At 62.1% G+C, this 16,626-nt stretch overlaps 1 protein-coding gene across 1 annotated transcript in view; it reads right to left on the reverse strand.

Annotated features, from left to right (window-relative positions):
- Positions 1–5,074: 5,074 nt before the first annotated feature.
- Positions 5,075–16,626, reverse strand: part of AIRE (autoimmune regulator) — a 12,134-nt gene continuing 582 nt past the window's right edge. Inside the window, exons 2-14 of the mRNA XM_017888659.1 lie at positions 16,101–16,275; positions 15,698–15,853; positions 15,259–15,333; positions 14,388–14,501; positions 12,998–13,143; positions 12,733–12,813; positions 11,596–11,711; positions 10,412–10,511; positions 9,711–9,893; positions 8,986–9,107; positions 8,438–8,540; positions 6,424–6,486; positions 5,075–5,270 (exon numbers count right to left, since the gene is read on the reverse strand). Coding sequence (XP_017744148.1) covers positions 5,190–5,270; positions 6,424–6,486; positions 8,438–8,540; positions 8,986–9,107; positions 9,711–9,893; positions 10,412–10,511; positions 11,596–11,711; positions 12,733–12,813; positions 12,998–13,143; positions 14,388–14,501; positions 15,259–15,333; positions 15,698–15,853; positions 16,101–16,275 — 1,515 coding nt within the window. The 3' untranslated portion in view covers positions 5,075–5,189. The remainder of the gene's footprint in view (positions 5,271–6,423; positions 6,487–8,437; positions 8,541–8,985; positions 9,108–9,710; positions 9,894–10,411; positions 10,512–11,595; positions 11,712–12,732; positions 12,814–12,997; positions 13,144–14,387; positions 14,502–15,258; positions 15,334–15,697; positions 15,854–16,100; positions 16,276–16,626) is intronic.

Below are 16,626 nucleotides of genomic sequence, written 5' to 3' on the forward strand. Positions count from 1 at the left end.
CTTCATCTAGAAGAAGACTCAGAGGAACCCGACCTGAGCTTGGCCAAGGAGAATGTCCGTCTCCCCCAGACCTATGAGTCGAAGCCCTCGCCCCTCATGACTCACAGTGGCACTGTGAGGTCTCTAAAGGGGTGGCTAAGGCTGGGCACGGTACCTCATGCTTGTTATCCCAGCACTTTGGGACACCAAGGTGGGAGGATAAATCACTAGAGACCAGGAGTTCGAGACCAGCCTGGCCAACAAGGCAAAATCCCCCATCTCTACAAAAAAAATTATAAAGCCCTGCGTGGTGGCATGTGCCTGTTGTCCCGGCTAGTAAGGAGGCTGAAGTAGGAGGATCTCTTGAGCCTGGGAGGTCAAGGCTGCAGTGAGCCGTGATTCATAGCACCACTGCACTCCAGCCTGGGCGGCAGAGCGAGACTCCGTCTCAAAACAAACAAAACAAACAAAAACAAAGAGGGGCAATTAAGTTAAAAATGAGGCCATTAGGCTGGCTCTGATCCAGTCTGACTGTGTCCTGTGAGAAGAGGAGATGACGACAGACACACACACGGATGACCCTGTGAGGGCACAGGGAGGAGACGATGGCATCTGCCAGCCCAGGGGAGGGGCCTCAGGAACCGGCCCTGCCGCACCCTGACTCGGACCCCAGCCTCCAGGTCTGTGGGAGAATCATGTCTGTTCTTCGACCCTCCGGCCTGGGGTCCTTTGTCACAGCCACCCTAGGAAAGGAACATGGGAGGTGGAATAGGCTGTGTAGACTGCTCTGTGGACCGATGCAGGCTGTGTAGACCGCTCTGTGGGCCAGCGTGGGCTGTGTAGACCATTCTGTGGACTGGTGCAGGTTGTGTAGACTGCTCTGTCGGCCGGCACAGGCTGTGTAGACCACTCTGTGAGCCGGCGTAGGCTGTGTAGACTGCTCTGTGGGCTGCAGGCTGTGTAGACCACTCTGTGGACTGGCGCAGGTTGTGTAGACCTCTCTGTGGATTGGCACACATTGTGTAGACCGCTCTGTGGGCCGGCACAGGCTGTGTAGACTGCTCTGTGCACCGCAGCTGCCCGTGTGAACAGCAGCCTGTCTGCGCGTGTATGCTCAGCTGCTCAGCAGCAGATGGCAGGCCTGTTACACGGGCAGACCTCGCTCCAGTGGACGAAGGAAGGAGACAAACCTCCATCCCCTCAGAGAGACAGCCGAGCGCGGGGAAGGCCTGGTGTCTAAAGGCAGGCGGCAGGAGGAACGTGAGGCTGTGGGGACAGCGGGGTGGGGGCGGCAGCCTGGCCACCCAGCGAGAGAAAGTCATTCTTTTGCCGTTTTCTAATTACATTTTAAAACACCAAATGAACACATGCTTATCGAGAGCAGGGGAGACTGCCGACTGCTGAGATGCACACACAAGCCCTCAAGAGGCCCCGTCCCCACCTTCCTGGTCCTCAGCCCAGTGATTGCGGGGCGGGAGGAGGGGATTCTCCCACGCACTGTCCACCCACGCATGCCTCTGAACAGAATCCTCGCCGTTTCTAAGGGAATTGAGCTGCGGCTGGTGGAGGAGCCCCCAGAGCCCCGTGCAGTTGGATGACGGGAGGGTAGGACTTCAGGGCTCAAGTCCGAAAGAAGAGCGGTGCAGCGTTTGAGGACAATCACGTGAGCGCAGTGGGAACTACCAACCCCCATGAAGGGATGCTGCGCCCAGGGGCAGGTCCTCCTGGACCTGTCTGTAGAGGAATTCTGATGAGACTGGGGTTCCCGGGCCCCCAAGGTGAGACCCCAGGTGTCAGCAGAGCACTGGGCTGAGGGGGAAGGCTGGGTCCGTGCCTGGAAACAGGCGCCAGAGGACTTCATGGCCAGGATGCATTTGGGGAGGGAGAAGGCTGTGGAGTGGCAGGCGCTGGGTCCTGATGGGTGGCGTGTCTGCAGCATCTGGGATCGCCCTGGCCAGCTCTCTAACTGCCCTGGATGCCACGGCCCCACCCCATCACCCTATGGGGACAAAGGTGGCTCCCTCTTGGGTGCCAATCCACCACGTTGACTTCTGATTGGCCCCGGTCACATGAACGCCTCCTGGTTTCCACCTTATCTACTGTGCCTAGGGTGAGAACACGTCAACCTGGATGTTATCTCACAGCTAGAGGCCATGATGCAGGCAGCGCTCTGGCCATCCTGGAGGGTCACCTTCGACTGTCCGCGCACAGCATGTCCATCCTCCCGCTATGGGTCTGGGGAGCAGCAGTGCAGAGACCCACTTGTCTTGCAAGACCACGCTTCTGTCCAAAAGTGCCCTAGCGGAACACTCTCCACCGGCAAACTGGATTTTTCAGCCTCGTTCTGTTTCTGGGCCACTTCTTCAGCATTTGGGGGCCACTTTGTGTTTTTAGCCTTCATGGGACAAAGCCCCAGTGGCTTCTGAAGAGGGGGGCTTTGGCAAGCTCCAGCCCCATCATCCTATCAGCAACTAACCCCCACCAGGGGCCCTGGCCAGGGACAGGGAGAGAGGGGCAGCAGCTCAGGGCACAAGGGCCCAGCAATGCAGGGGCCAGGCAGGGAGGTCCACCTCTCAGGTAGTCAGGGGCCGAGCCTCAGGGAGCACCCGCCCTCCGCAGCCCCCCACTCCCTGCTCCCTGGCGCGTGCACACGGGCACAGCAGCCGGAGCCCGATCTGTGGGCACCTACCCATGTCTGCACGAGCGCTGGCGTGCAGGTTCTCGGACTTGTGTTCTGTGGTTTGAGGGTTTGTTGCCTCAACACTCTTGAAACTTGATCCCCAATGTGGCAGCTGGGGGCTGCTGAGAGGTGGGGCCTTTGAGAGGTGACTGAGTCACAGGGCCTCTGCCCTCCCGAGTGGATTAATCCATTTATGGATTCTTAGGGTTTTATTATTTGTAGGTTGTCATGGTGTGGGTGGGGGACTGGCAGTTTTGTAAGAAGAGGAAGAGAGACCTGAGCCAGTACACTCAGCCCCTCGCCACGCAACGCCCTGCACCACCTTAAGACTCTGCAGGGCCCCCACCGGCAAGAAGACCCTCACCAGATGCAGCCCCTCGACCCTGGACGTCCAGCCTCCAGAAATGTAGGAAATTGATTTTATTATTTAAAATAAATTGCCCAGTTTCAGGTATTCCATCATAAGCAACAGAAAATGCAGGAATGGCCGGGTGCGGTGGCTCACGCCGGTAATCCCAGCGCTCTGGGAGGCTGAGGCGGGTGGATCACGAGGTCAGGAGATCGAGACCCTCCTGGCTAACACGGTGAAACCCCGTCTCTACTAAAAATACAAAAAAATTAGCCAGGCATAGTGGCAGCGCCTGTAGTCCCAGCTACTCGGGAGGCTGAGGCAGGAGAATGGCGTGAATGCGGGAGGCGGAGCTTGCAGTGAGCGAGATCGCGCAACTGCACTCCAGCCTGGGCGACAGAGGAGACAACGTCTCGAAAAGAAAAGAAAAGAAAAGAAAAGAGAGAAGAGGAGAGGAGAGGAGAGAAAAAGAAAGAAAAGAAAAGCAGGAAGACGCGCATTTCTGAGTCCTCCTTTTCTCCTTGCCTCCCCTTCCAGAGACAGAGTCCAGCGTCCAGGCTGGGGGGACCCAGGACACCCACAGTGACCATGCTGCTTCTGGTCCCACTGTTCCACTCCAGGCTGTCCCAAGGCTGTTGGGCCCGTCCTGGGACAGCTGCCTACTTGCTCACACAACGCCAGCATCCACGCTGGCAGAGGCCCTCTTCACTCAGACATAGGCACTTCCCCTCCCCCAGGGGGATTGATCAGACCCCGGCTGTCCTGGGTGGGCCTGCCCCACCCCTTCCTCATAGGGGCTGCCTTCCCGTGGATCTCCTTGGTACCTAAGGAGGCTGTGCGCCTGGCAAAGGGGTGCAGAGGGTCTCTGGAGCGGGCAGAGCAAGCCTGCCATGTCCCAAGAGACCAAGGACTGTGAGTCTTCATTACTACCCCCAGTGACTGTTCCCTTCCTGGGGGTGTCTCACCTGGGCACCCCATGCATGGAGAGACCTGCAGCCACACCCGCCACCCCCAGGTCTCTGAACCCTCACCTGAGGAGGCTGCCACCGGGGCCCTGTGGGTGGGGGGCTTATGACAGCTTGACAGCTCTGCCATCTCCCTCCACCGACACTGACCACCCAGCTGAGCTGGCCTTCGGGTTGTGGCCGAGAACTGGACTGGGTCCTCCCTCCCAGCTGCTGTCCTTAGGGAGATGGAAGCCAGTGCAGAGGCTGCCAGTCGTGGCAGGTGCTGTGAACAGGGTAAGGCACAGCACTGTCCGTGCCTCCCCCACTGTGGCCGCTGTGCCCGAATCCCTGGCATGTACCCTGCACTCATGCTATGCTAGCTCCCACAGCTTTGCACTTGCCAGGCGCGCCCCGCAGCTCCTTTCCTCCCCCAAGGAGGGTCCCTGCAACACCATCACATGCCCAGTCCTGCTCTGCCTGTTCCCTGCTTCTCAGCAGTTACCCCATCTAGGGCCACTCTCCTTCTTTACATGATCCACTCCTCCCACCAAAATGTTCCTTGAAACCCCCCTAAGTCCCAGGAAAATACTCAGCATACAGAAGATGTATGATAAAGGTTTCTTGAATGAATGAATGAATGAGGAGGTGACATTGGAGCTGAGATGTCAACGATGAGAAGCCAGACTCAGAGCCCCAGGGGAAGGAGTGTCCAGGCAGAGGGAACGCCTAGCGAAGGCCAGCAGGTAGGAATGAGCCTGGCTGTTGGGGGAACAGAGGGAGGCCAAGAGCACAGTAAGGGGTGGAGGCCGGGGTTGGGGACCCGACCACGCAGGGTCTTGTGGGGTGTACAGCAAGGGCTTGGGTTTTGCTGGGGGGCAGTGGGAGGCATGGAACAGAGCCTCGTGGTTTTCTTGGTGAACTCCTGCCCACAGGCACCCCCATTCCCTTAAGGCCAGCTCCCTTCCAGCCAGCTTGGCCAACACTTCAGGCACCAGGCATACGAACGCCCCAAACAAATGCCCCCACTGACAAGTATCTCGAAACCACAGGTTTTAATTTCCAGGCACATGATGGCTGGCGTCCCCACAAACACAGGGCTGTGTTTACAGCCGAGGACTGACAAGACGTGGCACTGTCCCCTTCTTGGTCCCAGCCGGCCGGCTTCCAGGGCTGAGGGAGGCGGTGTCTTTCTCGGCACCCTCCCATCAGAGCTGCGTGTCCCGGGCGTCCAGGGTCAGGAGGGGAAGGGGGCCGCCTCGGCCAGCGGGCGGGCCATGCTCTGGATGGCCCACTGCAGGATGCCGTCAAAGGTGTGCTGCGGGACAGAGCAACTGTGAGAACCTCCAGGGGCACCCCGCCATAGCCACAGAATCGTCCAACCTTCCCTCTAATTCAAAGGAGGGGAAACTGAGGCCCGAGGCCCCACGGCACAGGCCAGTCAGAGGAGGACCCCGTCCTGTGCATTTCACCGCATCCTGTAAGCTCAGAGCACAGCCCCATGGCAGTTCATGGCAGTTCTGCCTCCTCGGGTGGCTCCTTCGGGGTCAGGGGTCAGGGCCAGCTGCTTCTCATTCTGTTCAGGAGCCTAATGTTCCCACAGGATGTTCCCACAGGCCCCACGATGCCAGCAGAATAAGGGAATAAGGCCGCCACCCTGGAGAGGCTGTAAGCCTGACCCTTATTTCTCCAGCTATATCCAGGGACCCCGTCCAGAGGGGCAGCTCCATTACCCAGCGCTGGGTCCCCTGGCCCACTCTCAGGCCCTGGGGCTCTACAGACATCTGCATGGTCAGGGTGTGTGGGGCATGGCCACTGCACAGGGCAGGACCCCTGCTCCATGGTCAGCTGGGACCCCCAGGTGCCACGCCAGACACAGGAGAACCTGTGGAGGCTGGAGGAGCTTATCCTCTTGCCAAAAACAGACAGAGGCTTTAAAAGTCACATTTTGCCCACAGATTCTACCTGCCCATCTTAGCATAGAGAGGCCTGAGTTGGGAGGCGCAAGCAACTCTCAGAGGAACAGGGCCCGGGACCCCCCCACTCCCACACCCCACCCTCCCTGGGAAAGTGGATCTTGGGCCTGGTGCTCGAGCCTTGCCTGCCAGGGTCCAGGCCCTTGGGCAAGGGGCCGTGTGGGAGTTGTTGTCGGGGAGGGGCTGGGGGTGCTCAGCAGCACTGGGCTTCTGCCGGGGCAGGGGCCGGGGGGGCTCCTGTGGGGAGATGCCAGGGGCTCAGCAGCATTGAGGCTCCTGTGGGGGGCTGGGGGACTCCTGTGGGGGGTGCCAGGGGCTCAGCAGCACTGGGGCTCCTGGTTGGTGGCACAGGGACAGCCTGAGTTTCCATGGCTCAGGAGCAGCGGGGGCTGGCAGTCCTCAATGTGCCCAGAGTGGGGGGCCTGGGTGCCGGCTGAGGCAGGGGAGGGGGAGTGGAGGAGCAGCAGGTGCAGCCGAGGCCAGGGGAGGCATTACCTCGCTCAGAAGGGACTCCAGGTCATCCCTGTGCAGAGTGGGCTCCTGACTGGCAGTGTCATCCTGGAACTCAGGAAAGAGAAGAGGTCAACTCCCACTCCCACAGCCCTGGTGGGGACACAGAGGCCGCAGGGCCTAGGGGCCACGGTGGTATTTCCCCCCACACTGAGATGGGAATTCTTACACCCAGCTCCATTGGGGGTGGGGGCACAGGGCTACGTGGGCATGATGGGGCTGGGGCTGCCTGCCCAGGGTCCTGCTCACTGCCCACGGCCAGCTGCCCACGGCCCCCAGACAGCCTCCACACTGTGTGGCCTCCTGGGGAAAACGAGGGGGCTCAGGGAACCAGCAAGGAAGTCCCACTCTGAGAGGGGAAGTCTGAGACCCAGAGAGGAAAGTGCCTGGTCCATGCCACCCCCGCCCCTGACAAACACCACCAGGGCCAGCCCACGCCATGGGTGAGCGGCCAGAGTGAGGGAAGGTCCCCAGGCGGGCACCCCCAGCAAAGAGGAGACCATATTAAATTGAACCCTGTGGAACTGCCCATTGGTAGCCCCAAACAGCCACATCCCAGCTCCTCCACTCGGGTGAACACTGGCGCTGCAAGGCCCTGCACCCCTGCGTGGCTGAGGGAGGGGCTGTCCAGTCTGGAGGGGGAAGCCCCTGGATGCTCCCTGTTCTTAAGGATGCTGCCAGTGGGTGGGAGACCTGCTCAGGACGGGGTCTGGGAGCACACCCAACCACCCTGGGGGAAGGGGGCAGGCTGGGGAGGGGCCAAGGCCAGCCAGAACTTTTCCTCTAACATAGCGTTACATTTCACACCACAATGAGAACAAAGAGGCCACTGCTGTTCAAAGACAGAACCCAGTAGGTTAATGACGAGGTACCCGCTGCAGGAGCAGCTGCAAGAAAGCTGCCTGGGGTTGGGGAGGGGCATCTGCATAGGCCTGGCTGGGCCCCGACTCCAGGTGGGTGGTGTGAGGAGGGAGGCTTCTAGAAGGAAGGGGACAGTGACAGCTGTGGGCCACGCCACTGTTCCACAAAAGCCCCAAGGGCAGCGCTTGGTCTGAGGCTTGTGCCATGCCAGGCCAGAGCCTGCATGCCCGGGCAGCCTGTCACGTGCCTGGGGAATACCACGCTGGGGCAGGCTGTCACCCTCCTGGGGAGCACCATACTGGGGCAGGCTGTCACCTGCCCAGGGAGTACCATGCCGGGGTGGCCCGTCACCTGCCTGGGAGTACCACGCCAGGGTGGCCTGTCACCACACGGTGTATACGGGGTGGAGGCAGAGCTGGGAAAGTGAGTGGGCCAGTGGAGCAGTGGGACATGTAATCACCCCAGGATCCCTAAAGGCTCCTCAGTGGCTGGGATGTGCTCAGGAGGCCTCTGCTGGAGACAGGGCAAGAGGCCACCACCCCTAGAGGCTCCTGCAGCAGTGACTCAGGCCGCCCCCACACCCAGCTCCAGGGCAAGCCAGGCCGCCCCAGCAGTCAGGGGTCTCCCCACCACCCAGGTCCTGTCTGACAGCAGAGCAGGAGGAAACGAAGAGCTGCTGGCTGGACCCAGGGTTGCTTTGCCTCTCTGAGAGGCTCCGGCCACACAGTGGGGTGGATCCTGGCCCCAGGGAGGACTGCGGGTGAGACAGCCTGGAGGGGTCAGACGGGGTGGGGATTTGCTCCTGCAGGCCTGGCACTCCTGCTCTCCCCTCACCCCACCAGGGCACCCTGGTGAGACTCTCAGGCCTGTGCTGTGAGGCGGCCACACAACCAACCGTGATGTCAGTCACCAACCCTGGAGGGAGCTTCCTTTTAACTATATTTAAGTTGCCAAAAATAATTAGGTTTAAAGAGAAATTACTGTCTACAGATAATGAGCACATGGTCAGTGCATACGTATGGTGCAAACCCTCGAAGCTGGCACCCAGATTTGCCCTGAGATGTGCTCCCCCTACCCTAACCCGAGGGGTCCCCCACCCCCACCACCAGCACTCATGGAGGATTCCTGTGGCACTGACCTTGGCAGGCCCGGGGGCCAGGTGGGCGGGGCTGGGAGCCAGCACCCCCTCCACAGGGGCTGGGGTCATGTCTCCTGAGCAGGATCTGCAGCGCAGGCCCGTCCTGCAGCAGAGGATGAGGGGCTGCCAGGCTTGGGGGTAGCAGGAGTGCCACCTCCAGGGTATGGAGTATGGGGTGCTGGGAGGTGGTGTTGGGTGTGGGGTGTGGGCATGGGTGGTGAGTGGGGGATGGGGTGTGGGATGTGAGGAAGGGGTGTGGGTGTGGGTGGAGAGTGGGAGTGGTGGGTCTGGGTGGGGTGTAGGGTGTGGGATGGGTGTAGGGTGTGGGGTGGGTGTAGGGTGTGGGTGGGAGTGTGGGGTGGTAGTGGGGTGCAGGGTGTCAGTGGGGGCTATGGGGTGGGAGTGTGGGATGTGGGGTGGGGTGTGGCTGTGGGGTGTGGGNGGTGTGGGGTGGGTGGGGGGTGTGGGATGAGTATAGGGTGTAGGGTGTGGATGGGGTGTGGTTTGAGCTGTATGGTGTGGGTGTGGGTTTGGGCCTCCATGCCAACCTGGGCCGGGAGGCGCCCGCCGGGAAGTGGCAGCGCCAGTGGAAGGCGGCAGCGCAGTGAGCACACCGCAGCACGTCCGTACCATCTCCGCACACCCCGCACCGCGCGCCAGGAGCTGGACTCTGTGGGAGGCGACCCCGTGGGGTGACATGGGGGGCCGGGGGAAAACGTAGCTGAACCCGAGCCCTCTGTGCTCTCCCCTGGGACCGCCCAGGGCTGGACAGCAAGTCTGGGCGCAAGTGGGAAGGCTCACGGTGCGGCCAAGGCTGCAGGACAGCGGGACCAGCCCCATCCACAGGAGGCAGGGGAGACCCAAGCACCCTCAGGCAAGCCTGGTGCCCACACCTCTCTCCCGCTTGGCCGGCCCGGCCTTGCCTCCTTTGGGGCTGAGTGCAGGAGTCTCCTGAAGGGCGGTGCCCACAGGACTGCAGTGAAGGGAATTGAGGCAGGGCAGAGCGGGCTCCCATGTGCGCTGGGCCATCCCCCCCTTCATTGTCCTGCCTTATGAGGGGAGCAGTAATACCCAGGGCCAGGAGCTGGAGTGGAGGTCTAGGAGCCTCCCCTTTTCCATGAAGCCCCCCACGCTCCCCCCACAGCCCCAAGCCCTGTGCCTCCCAGACCCTGTCTCGTCTGGCCTCCCTCTCCTCCTGTTTCAGGTGAATTCATCCGCCATGTCAGTCCTGGGCTCCCTGAACAGCCCATCCTGACCTGCACTCCCTGCTCACCTGCTGCCCCTCAGGACCCACACACAGTAGGGGGTGCAGGGCGGAGGAGTCCAGCCCTGGCAGGGGGGCTGCAGAAGGCGGGGCCGGCAGGTGCTTGTAGACAAGAGCCGTGTCCATGCCGGCTAGGGGTTCCCCAGGTGGACCTCTCACCTCCTCTCCCGCCGACCTAAGCCCCGGAGGGAGCTGGAACCCAAGGGTCAGCATCAGAGGGGCAGTGGGCACCTGCCGGGCACCACCCAGGAGTCAGTGACTGCTGGGACCCTGAAACCCGGGGCAACAGGTGGGGGCGGAGGGCCGGCGAGGGAAGGCGTCCACACTGAGTGGGAAAGGCCTGTGGCAGGCTCTGTGGTCCTCCATCCTCCCGTCTTCACACGAGGGGCCCCCTGGCCCTCAGGGCTGTCAGAGGGAACACTGGGCCCATGCACAGTAGCCCTCCTGTCTTCACAGCAGCGGAACGATGAGCACATCTTCCAGGGCCGTAATCAATGTTCATAGTGCCTCCCCAGGGGTGGATCCGCAGCCAGGAGAGCTGGGTTTCGGCCTATAGGAACCATGATGGGGGCTCCACCGCAGGGGACCACAAGGACCAGGCATGGGCATGAGGGGCACAGTGCTACAGCTGGGGCAGGCCTGTCCCACAGGACTCCAGGGGACAGACAGACAGGAGGGGTGCCCCGGCCTAGAAGGGGGCATGGCCATACCGGAGTCTCCACGAGTAGCTCCTGGGGCCGGGGCTCCTCTGCCCGGGGCTGCATCTCCTGGACTGTCACCTGCAGGCAGCTGGAGCACCTCCAGGTCCCACTGCTCGTGCGTCCACCAGTCAGAGACATGCAGAACAAGACAGCAGGTGACAGATCCCCAAACCCACGGGTGGGGCTCGGGGGCTCCGCCGCACCATGTCCTTTTACGGAGGGGGAACTGAGGCACAGCAGGGAGATGGGCAGAGACACAGGAAGGGAGAGCCCCAAGGGGGACATTTACCCTTAATGGGGTGGCCCTGGCCAGCGCGATCAGGGTCCCCTTGGCGTGCTCTCTGATGAACCCCAGGAATCCCCAACACCTGCGGGCCCACAGTGGCTCTGCCTAGGGCTGGGCCCTGCCGGGGGCCCCCCTAAGCTGACTGTTTATGTCCTGGGACCCACCCTGTTTCCTTAAGGGGAATGGCACCCAGCAGAATGGGAGGCAATCAAGGGCAGGAAGAGACAGCAAGGAGGACGGCTTCAGAAGGAGCCGAGCAAGGCCCCTGGCTGCGCCCCTTATTCTAGTGATGACGCAAGAGGCTGAGAGGGGGCCTGGTGACGGCCACTCAGGGGCTGGGGCAGAGCCTCGCCTGAACTTGAGTCCCCACTCCTCCCAGAGCTCTTCCTCCCACAGACTGCCACGTCCTGTGGGGTTGGAGTGAGGGCAGGGCTCGGTGGGCTGTGGGGAGGGAGTGCTGGGATGTGAACACAGAGGAGGCCTCCCGCCCCCACTAAGCCCGGCGTCCTGTGCATTGGTGGATGAGCTCCCACCTGCCCTTGGGGGCGCAGCTCTGTGGCCTCTGTGCGGGGACTCTGGGGCGGGGCTTGGGGGGTGGGGGCCGGCTACCCATGGGGGCATGGGCTGCAGCCTGGGATGAGCTTGGACAGGGTGGCATCTTCACCCGGGGCCTCTGTTCTGCTGTGCTGCCCTCAGGGGCCCAGCTGGGCAGCCGGTGTGGCCAGGCTGGGAGGCAGGCAGCAGGGTGGGAAAACCCCAGGCCCTGGCCCCATGGCCCAGTGACCTGACTCAGAGCCCCCTTCCATCATGGATGGGAGAGCCTGGGGGGGCTTCCCTTCAGGGTCAGTGGGTGGAGATGGCTGTGAACTGGGGTGACCTGGTTGCGCTGGCAGAGGTGCAGGCTCACCTGGGGATCTCCCGGAGTGGAGGGGACAGGCAGGCCAGGTGGAAGGCCCGAGGGCAGCCATCACAGCAGATGAGCTCCCCGCCGTCCCGGCACACAGCACACTCATCCTCGTTCTTCTGGCACAGGCAAAAGACGCCCATGCAGACTGGGCTGGGGGGCAGCACCCTCCTGAGAGCCACCTCCTTCCCAAAACGGCTCCCCCAGCATCTCTGGGTACCTGAACTCCCCAGTCTCTGCCCTGCTCCCATGCTACCAGGGCCTGAAATTCCGCCCTGACCACCTGTTCCCCATCCATCCGGTCTCTAACGGACATCCCTCACGGCCATCCCTACTGGAAAGAAAACCCGGTTTCTCATGGGCTGCTGTGTTCCAGGGGCCCTGGAACTGCACACCCACCACATGCACCCTTCCTCACAGGGCAGTGGGGCCAGGCCCAGGGAGGTCTCTCCTGACCTCAGCACCTGCTGAATCCTCCACCCGCAGCCCCCACCCTCCTTGTGCCCTGCCTGGATGGTGCCTGCTGTGCCTTCAGGGGTCTCCCAGGTACCACCTCCTCCAGAATCCCTCCAGACAGCCAGACTAGGCTGGTCCTGCACAGCAATGACCTTACTTATTCTAACAATCCCCCAGACGCCTGCCAGCCTGGGTGCCCCTGCAGGGCAGGACTGGGCCCTGTCACTCCTAAGTGCCAGGGCCCCACAGAGCCCTTGGTGCCAAGTGGTCAAGATCTGTAACCCACCATGGCAGGCACCCACCACACTGCTTCTACCCCATTAGGAAACCATGCTGGAGACCAAGGACGAGCCTGGCATTCCCAGTGGACCCTCAAGCTCCTGGCTGTAGCAGGGGTGCCCGACCCACCCATGGGCCCAGCTGAGAGCAGTGCGTACAGCCTGGACCAAACGCTGTGCTTTTAAGAGCCTGAGAGGACCTCACTTTCTCTAACTTATTTAAAATACTACGATTGTATATTATCAAGAGAAAATACTGTCTGTTAGAGAAAAGGAGCTCTGCCCTGTGGGAGGGGCTCAGGCCCCAGTGCTCATCCCTGAGTGCCCAGGTCAAGGCAGAGGCAGCAGGACCCACCCGAGGGGTGCGAGGGCAAACAGGGGCCCCTCCTGTGGTCTAGGGCATTACCTGGTGGAGCTGGGGGTCACTGGGAAGGGCCGGAGGGGCGGGAACCCTGCCCTGCTGGCCCAGCCTAGCCTCACCTCCACCCTGCAAGGAAGAGGGGCGTCAGTAATGGCAGCCTGAGCAGCGAGGGTGCACATGGCTGTGGCACCAGGTGTCTCTCAGCAGCAGCCGCCAGCCCCCCAACAGAGCCACTCCCCCAGAGGCAATGCTGTTCCTGGGGTGGGGGTGCAGCAAGAGCCGGACTCCCCAGGGAGGGTCAGGTGCTTACGGGGGCAGCGCCCTGGGCTCCCTTAGCTCGAACCACAGGCTTCAGACCACCGCTGCTGCGGGCCTTGTTCTTCCCACCACCGGGGTCTTCGAACTTGCCAGGAGTGTAGAACTCCCCCCCGACCTGGATGCACTTCTTGGAGCCCCCTGGGAGGAGATGCCGGCTGGTCCTGGCTCACCTACCCAGCAGGACCTGCCTTGGCAGTCGTGTAGGCCCCGGACTGGGGTCTAGCAGAGACAGGTGGAGTTCCCACAGCCTGTGTTCCCACAGCCCGCCCCCACCCCAGTCGAGTCTGGGGCCCGGGGACTGTCCCGGGTCTATACCAGGGTGTTCAATAGTGTCCTCCAAAGTTCACGTCCACCTAGAACCTCAGCGTGTGTCCTTACTTGGAATTGGGGTCATTATAGATGTGATTCGTTAAGATGAGGTCACACTGGACCATAAGTTCAATGACTGGTGCCCTTGTAAAGAGGACACATGGGAGACGGCTGTGAGACCGCAGAGGCAGAGACTGGAGTGGTGGGACCCTGAGCCCAGGAACAAGGGGCACAGGGATACCCCCATAATGACCAGCAGCTGGGAGGGACAAGAAAGGATTCTTCCCTGCAACCTGCAGAGGGAGTGTGGCGTCGAGACACTTTGATGTTGGCATTTCTGCCATTTCAAGCTTCCCAGTTTGTGCCATTTGATCCAACAGCCTTAGGAAGTAATACAGTGGGCCTTGGGACTGCCCAGAAGTGCAAGACCAGGGCCCTGGCTGTGCCTGGTGTTCCCAGCCCATGCCCAGCACCGAGGAGACGCCATGGCAGGGACTGTAGATGGAACGCCCGATGGCACGGTGGGTCTTCCACCAGCAGCCCTGCTGTGCCCTGGTCAGATGGCACAGGTGATTGCATGGGGTCAGTGGCTGGCCAGGGAATGGGGGACGAGGACGCTGCAGGCCGGCCAGGGAATGGAGGGTGAGGACCCTGCAGGCTGTCCTGGTTGAAGAGTGCAGACACCCTGGAGGGTCTCAGCAGCACAGACAGAACTTTCTAAGGATGCAGCCCCATGGCCCAGGAGGGCCCATGCACATGGATGGAGGTGACTGGGGGTGCAGCGCATCCCGGGCTGGGATGTGGGCCTGGACCACCGGCCTTGCAGAAGGTGCCCTGACAGGGAGACTTCAGTGCCCACCCTCCTCCTCCAAAGTCATCAGAACCACAGGCAGAAACTCTGGCTACATGAGCGACAGCCCCACCTGCTGTGGGACCACCAGGGTGCAAAGGGGCGCGGAGGGGCGTGGAGGGCCGTGGAGGGGGGCACGGAGGGGTGCAGAGGGGCGCGATCATCCTTCCATCTTGGAGCCTGGGTCTCCCCATCAGTCCCATCTCCCCGCCACAGCGTCTACCTGATTCAAACACCTGCTGGATGAGGATCCCCTCCACGGCCCCTCGGGCTCCCGGGACGTCCCCAGAGGACATGGCCACAGCTCTCTGGACTGAAGCTGACATGGTCTGAATCCCTGGGAAAGGGAGCACCCATTGGGGTCACCCATGGGGAAGACAGTTCCCGAGCACAAACTCTATGCCAGGAGCAGGCAGTACAGGGCTGCAGAGCCCTTTCCTTCCAGCCAGGGCAGGCCGAGGAGGGAACCCAGCCCCACCTTATGCAGACAGCCCACAGGTAAGGGCAGAGACGAGAACGTGTGTGTTCGTGTGTGCACCCATGTGTGCGTGTGCTGGGGGTGGCAGTGTCAGCAGAGCTGGCACAGTGGAGAGGAAGGAATGCCCAATGACCAGCCCCCGCCATGACATGGGCCCTGTGTTGTGCTGGGAGGGACACAGAGTCCCTAGGCTCTGCCCTCAGGGAGGACAACAGTGGGCATAGGGGGTCTCTGGAGTCCAGTGCCCTGGGAAGGAAGGAGAAGGGGACAGGAAGGATTCAGCCTGCATGCAGCTGGGGACCAGGGATGATTTTCTGGAGGAAGCCATGTCTGGACTGGTCCTGAAGAACAGGGAGTGGATGGGCAGAGAAGTGCCTGAGAAGGGGGTCCCAGAATGAGGGTGCAGTGGGGGCAGGGGCGACTGGCAAGATCATGCTTGGACCCAAGGTGTCCCCTTCCTGGGTCTGGTGGTGCAGCTTAGGCCCTTGGAATGACACACCAGGCCAGCATGTCCCCAGCCCCTAGGACAGGGTCTCAGAGGGCAGGCCCTGCTCTGACCCCTGACCCCTTGCCCCGGCCAGGCAGAAGGGAGGCGCTCCCACTGGGCCCCACTCACCGTTTCCAAGTGGAAGACACTGCTGCTCTGCGCTGCTCTCCGGCTTCTTGGGGGGCTTGGCCTTCAGTTGAGAACCTGAACGGGGGAGCTGGGGGCAGCCTGGCCTCCCCTCTCGGTGGGGGTGAGTGCTGGTGGGCAGGGGCCGGAGGAGGGAGGGGTGGAGGGGGCCCAGTGCTGGGTATTCCCTTTGCCAGGCTCTGGTTTCTCATCAGTTAAAGGAAATGAAACCCACCTGCCCACTTTGCCAGCCCTGGGGAGGACACCCTTCAAGCAGGAGGGAGCTGAGAGGCTGGTCCAGTGTGTTGGTCTAGTACCCAGAGGAGACCCCCGCAGCCCCAGGCAGGCTGGCTCCACGCCCAGTGGGTGGGAGCCTGGGTGGGGAGGGGCATGGGCTCCCGGGGAAGACTGGAGACCCCGGCTGGCTTCCCCTGTGAGGTACCTGGGCTGGAGGTGCCCCTTGGAGTCGGGGCTGCTGGCGCGGCAGCTCGAGGTTCTTCTGAGGCCTTCCTCTTGGTGGGGAGTCTGGGTGGTAGTACCAAAGTCTTGGAGATGGTCGGGGGCTTCCTCCCCTTCCGGGATTGGCTGAGGTCCACATCTGCAGCTCAGGGGCAGGAGCAGGGTCCCAACCTCAGGGTTTTCTCCAGGGGGAGGAGGGGGCCCGGAAACTGGACACCCTAGCCAGGTGGGTGAGGCCTGGCCCCTTTGCCTCTTAGGATCCAAGATGGTCCTGGGACATCACCCACGGGCTCCTCAAACACCACTCTGGTTCCAGTCCAGCTGGGCTGAGCAGGTGACAGCAGCTGCCCCAGGCCCCCAGCATGGCCAAGCCCACCAGGACCCACCTTTGGGGAAGTTGTCCAGGATGGGCTGCAGCCGGCCATAGCGCTCCAGGTTGTAGTCCTTGAACAGAACCCTCCAGAAGTCCAGGATGACTGTGGAGTCCTGAGTCAGCAGCCAGGACAGGAGGGCGTGGAAGGCCTGGGGGCAGCCCTCCTTTTCCTTTAGACGAAGTGTCTCCTGCAGTGGGGTGGCATGAGGGTCCCTGCCGTGCGTGGTCCCCCACACCCTGCGGCCTGCCCATCTCCACCACGACTAGAGGGTGGAGCTCCCAGAGGTGCTGGCGACCTGGGCAGCTCCGTGCCTATCTCCTTGGCTTGTGGTGGGGTCAGGTAGTGGTGTAGGGTGTTGAGGGTGGGACTGGGGGAACCTGGAGGCCATTCCCTTGGCTTGGGGGCGGGGTGTGGGGACGGCTGGGGGAAGGGGACCAGCTTCTAACTTGTCCTCAGGGATGCCCTGGCTCCTTGGCCGGAGGGAGGTGGGGAAGCCTGGAGGGGCCTGGGGATCTGGAGGGGCGGAGGCATGGCGGGG

Source organism: Rhinopithecus bieti, unplaced genomic scaffold (genome assembly GCF_001698545.2).
Source record: "Rhinopithecus bieti isolate Rb0 unplaced genomic scaffold, ASM169854v2 scaffold_18153, whole genome shotgun sequence".
NCBI classification, from domain to species: Eukaryota; Metazoa; Chordata; class Mammalia; order Primates; family Cercopithecidae; genus Rhinopithecus; species Rhinopithecus bieti.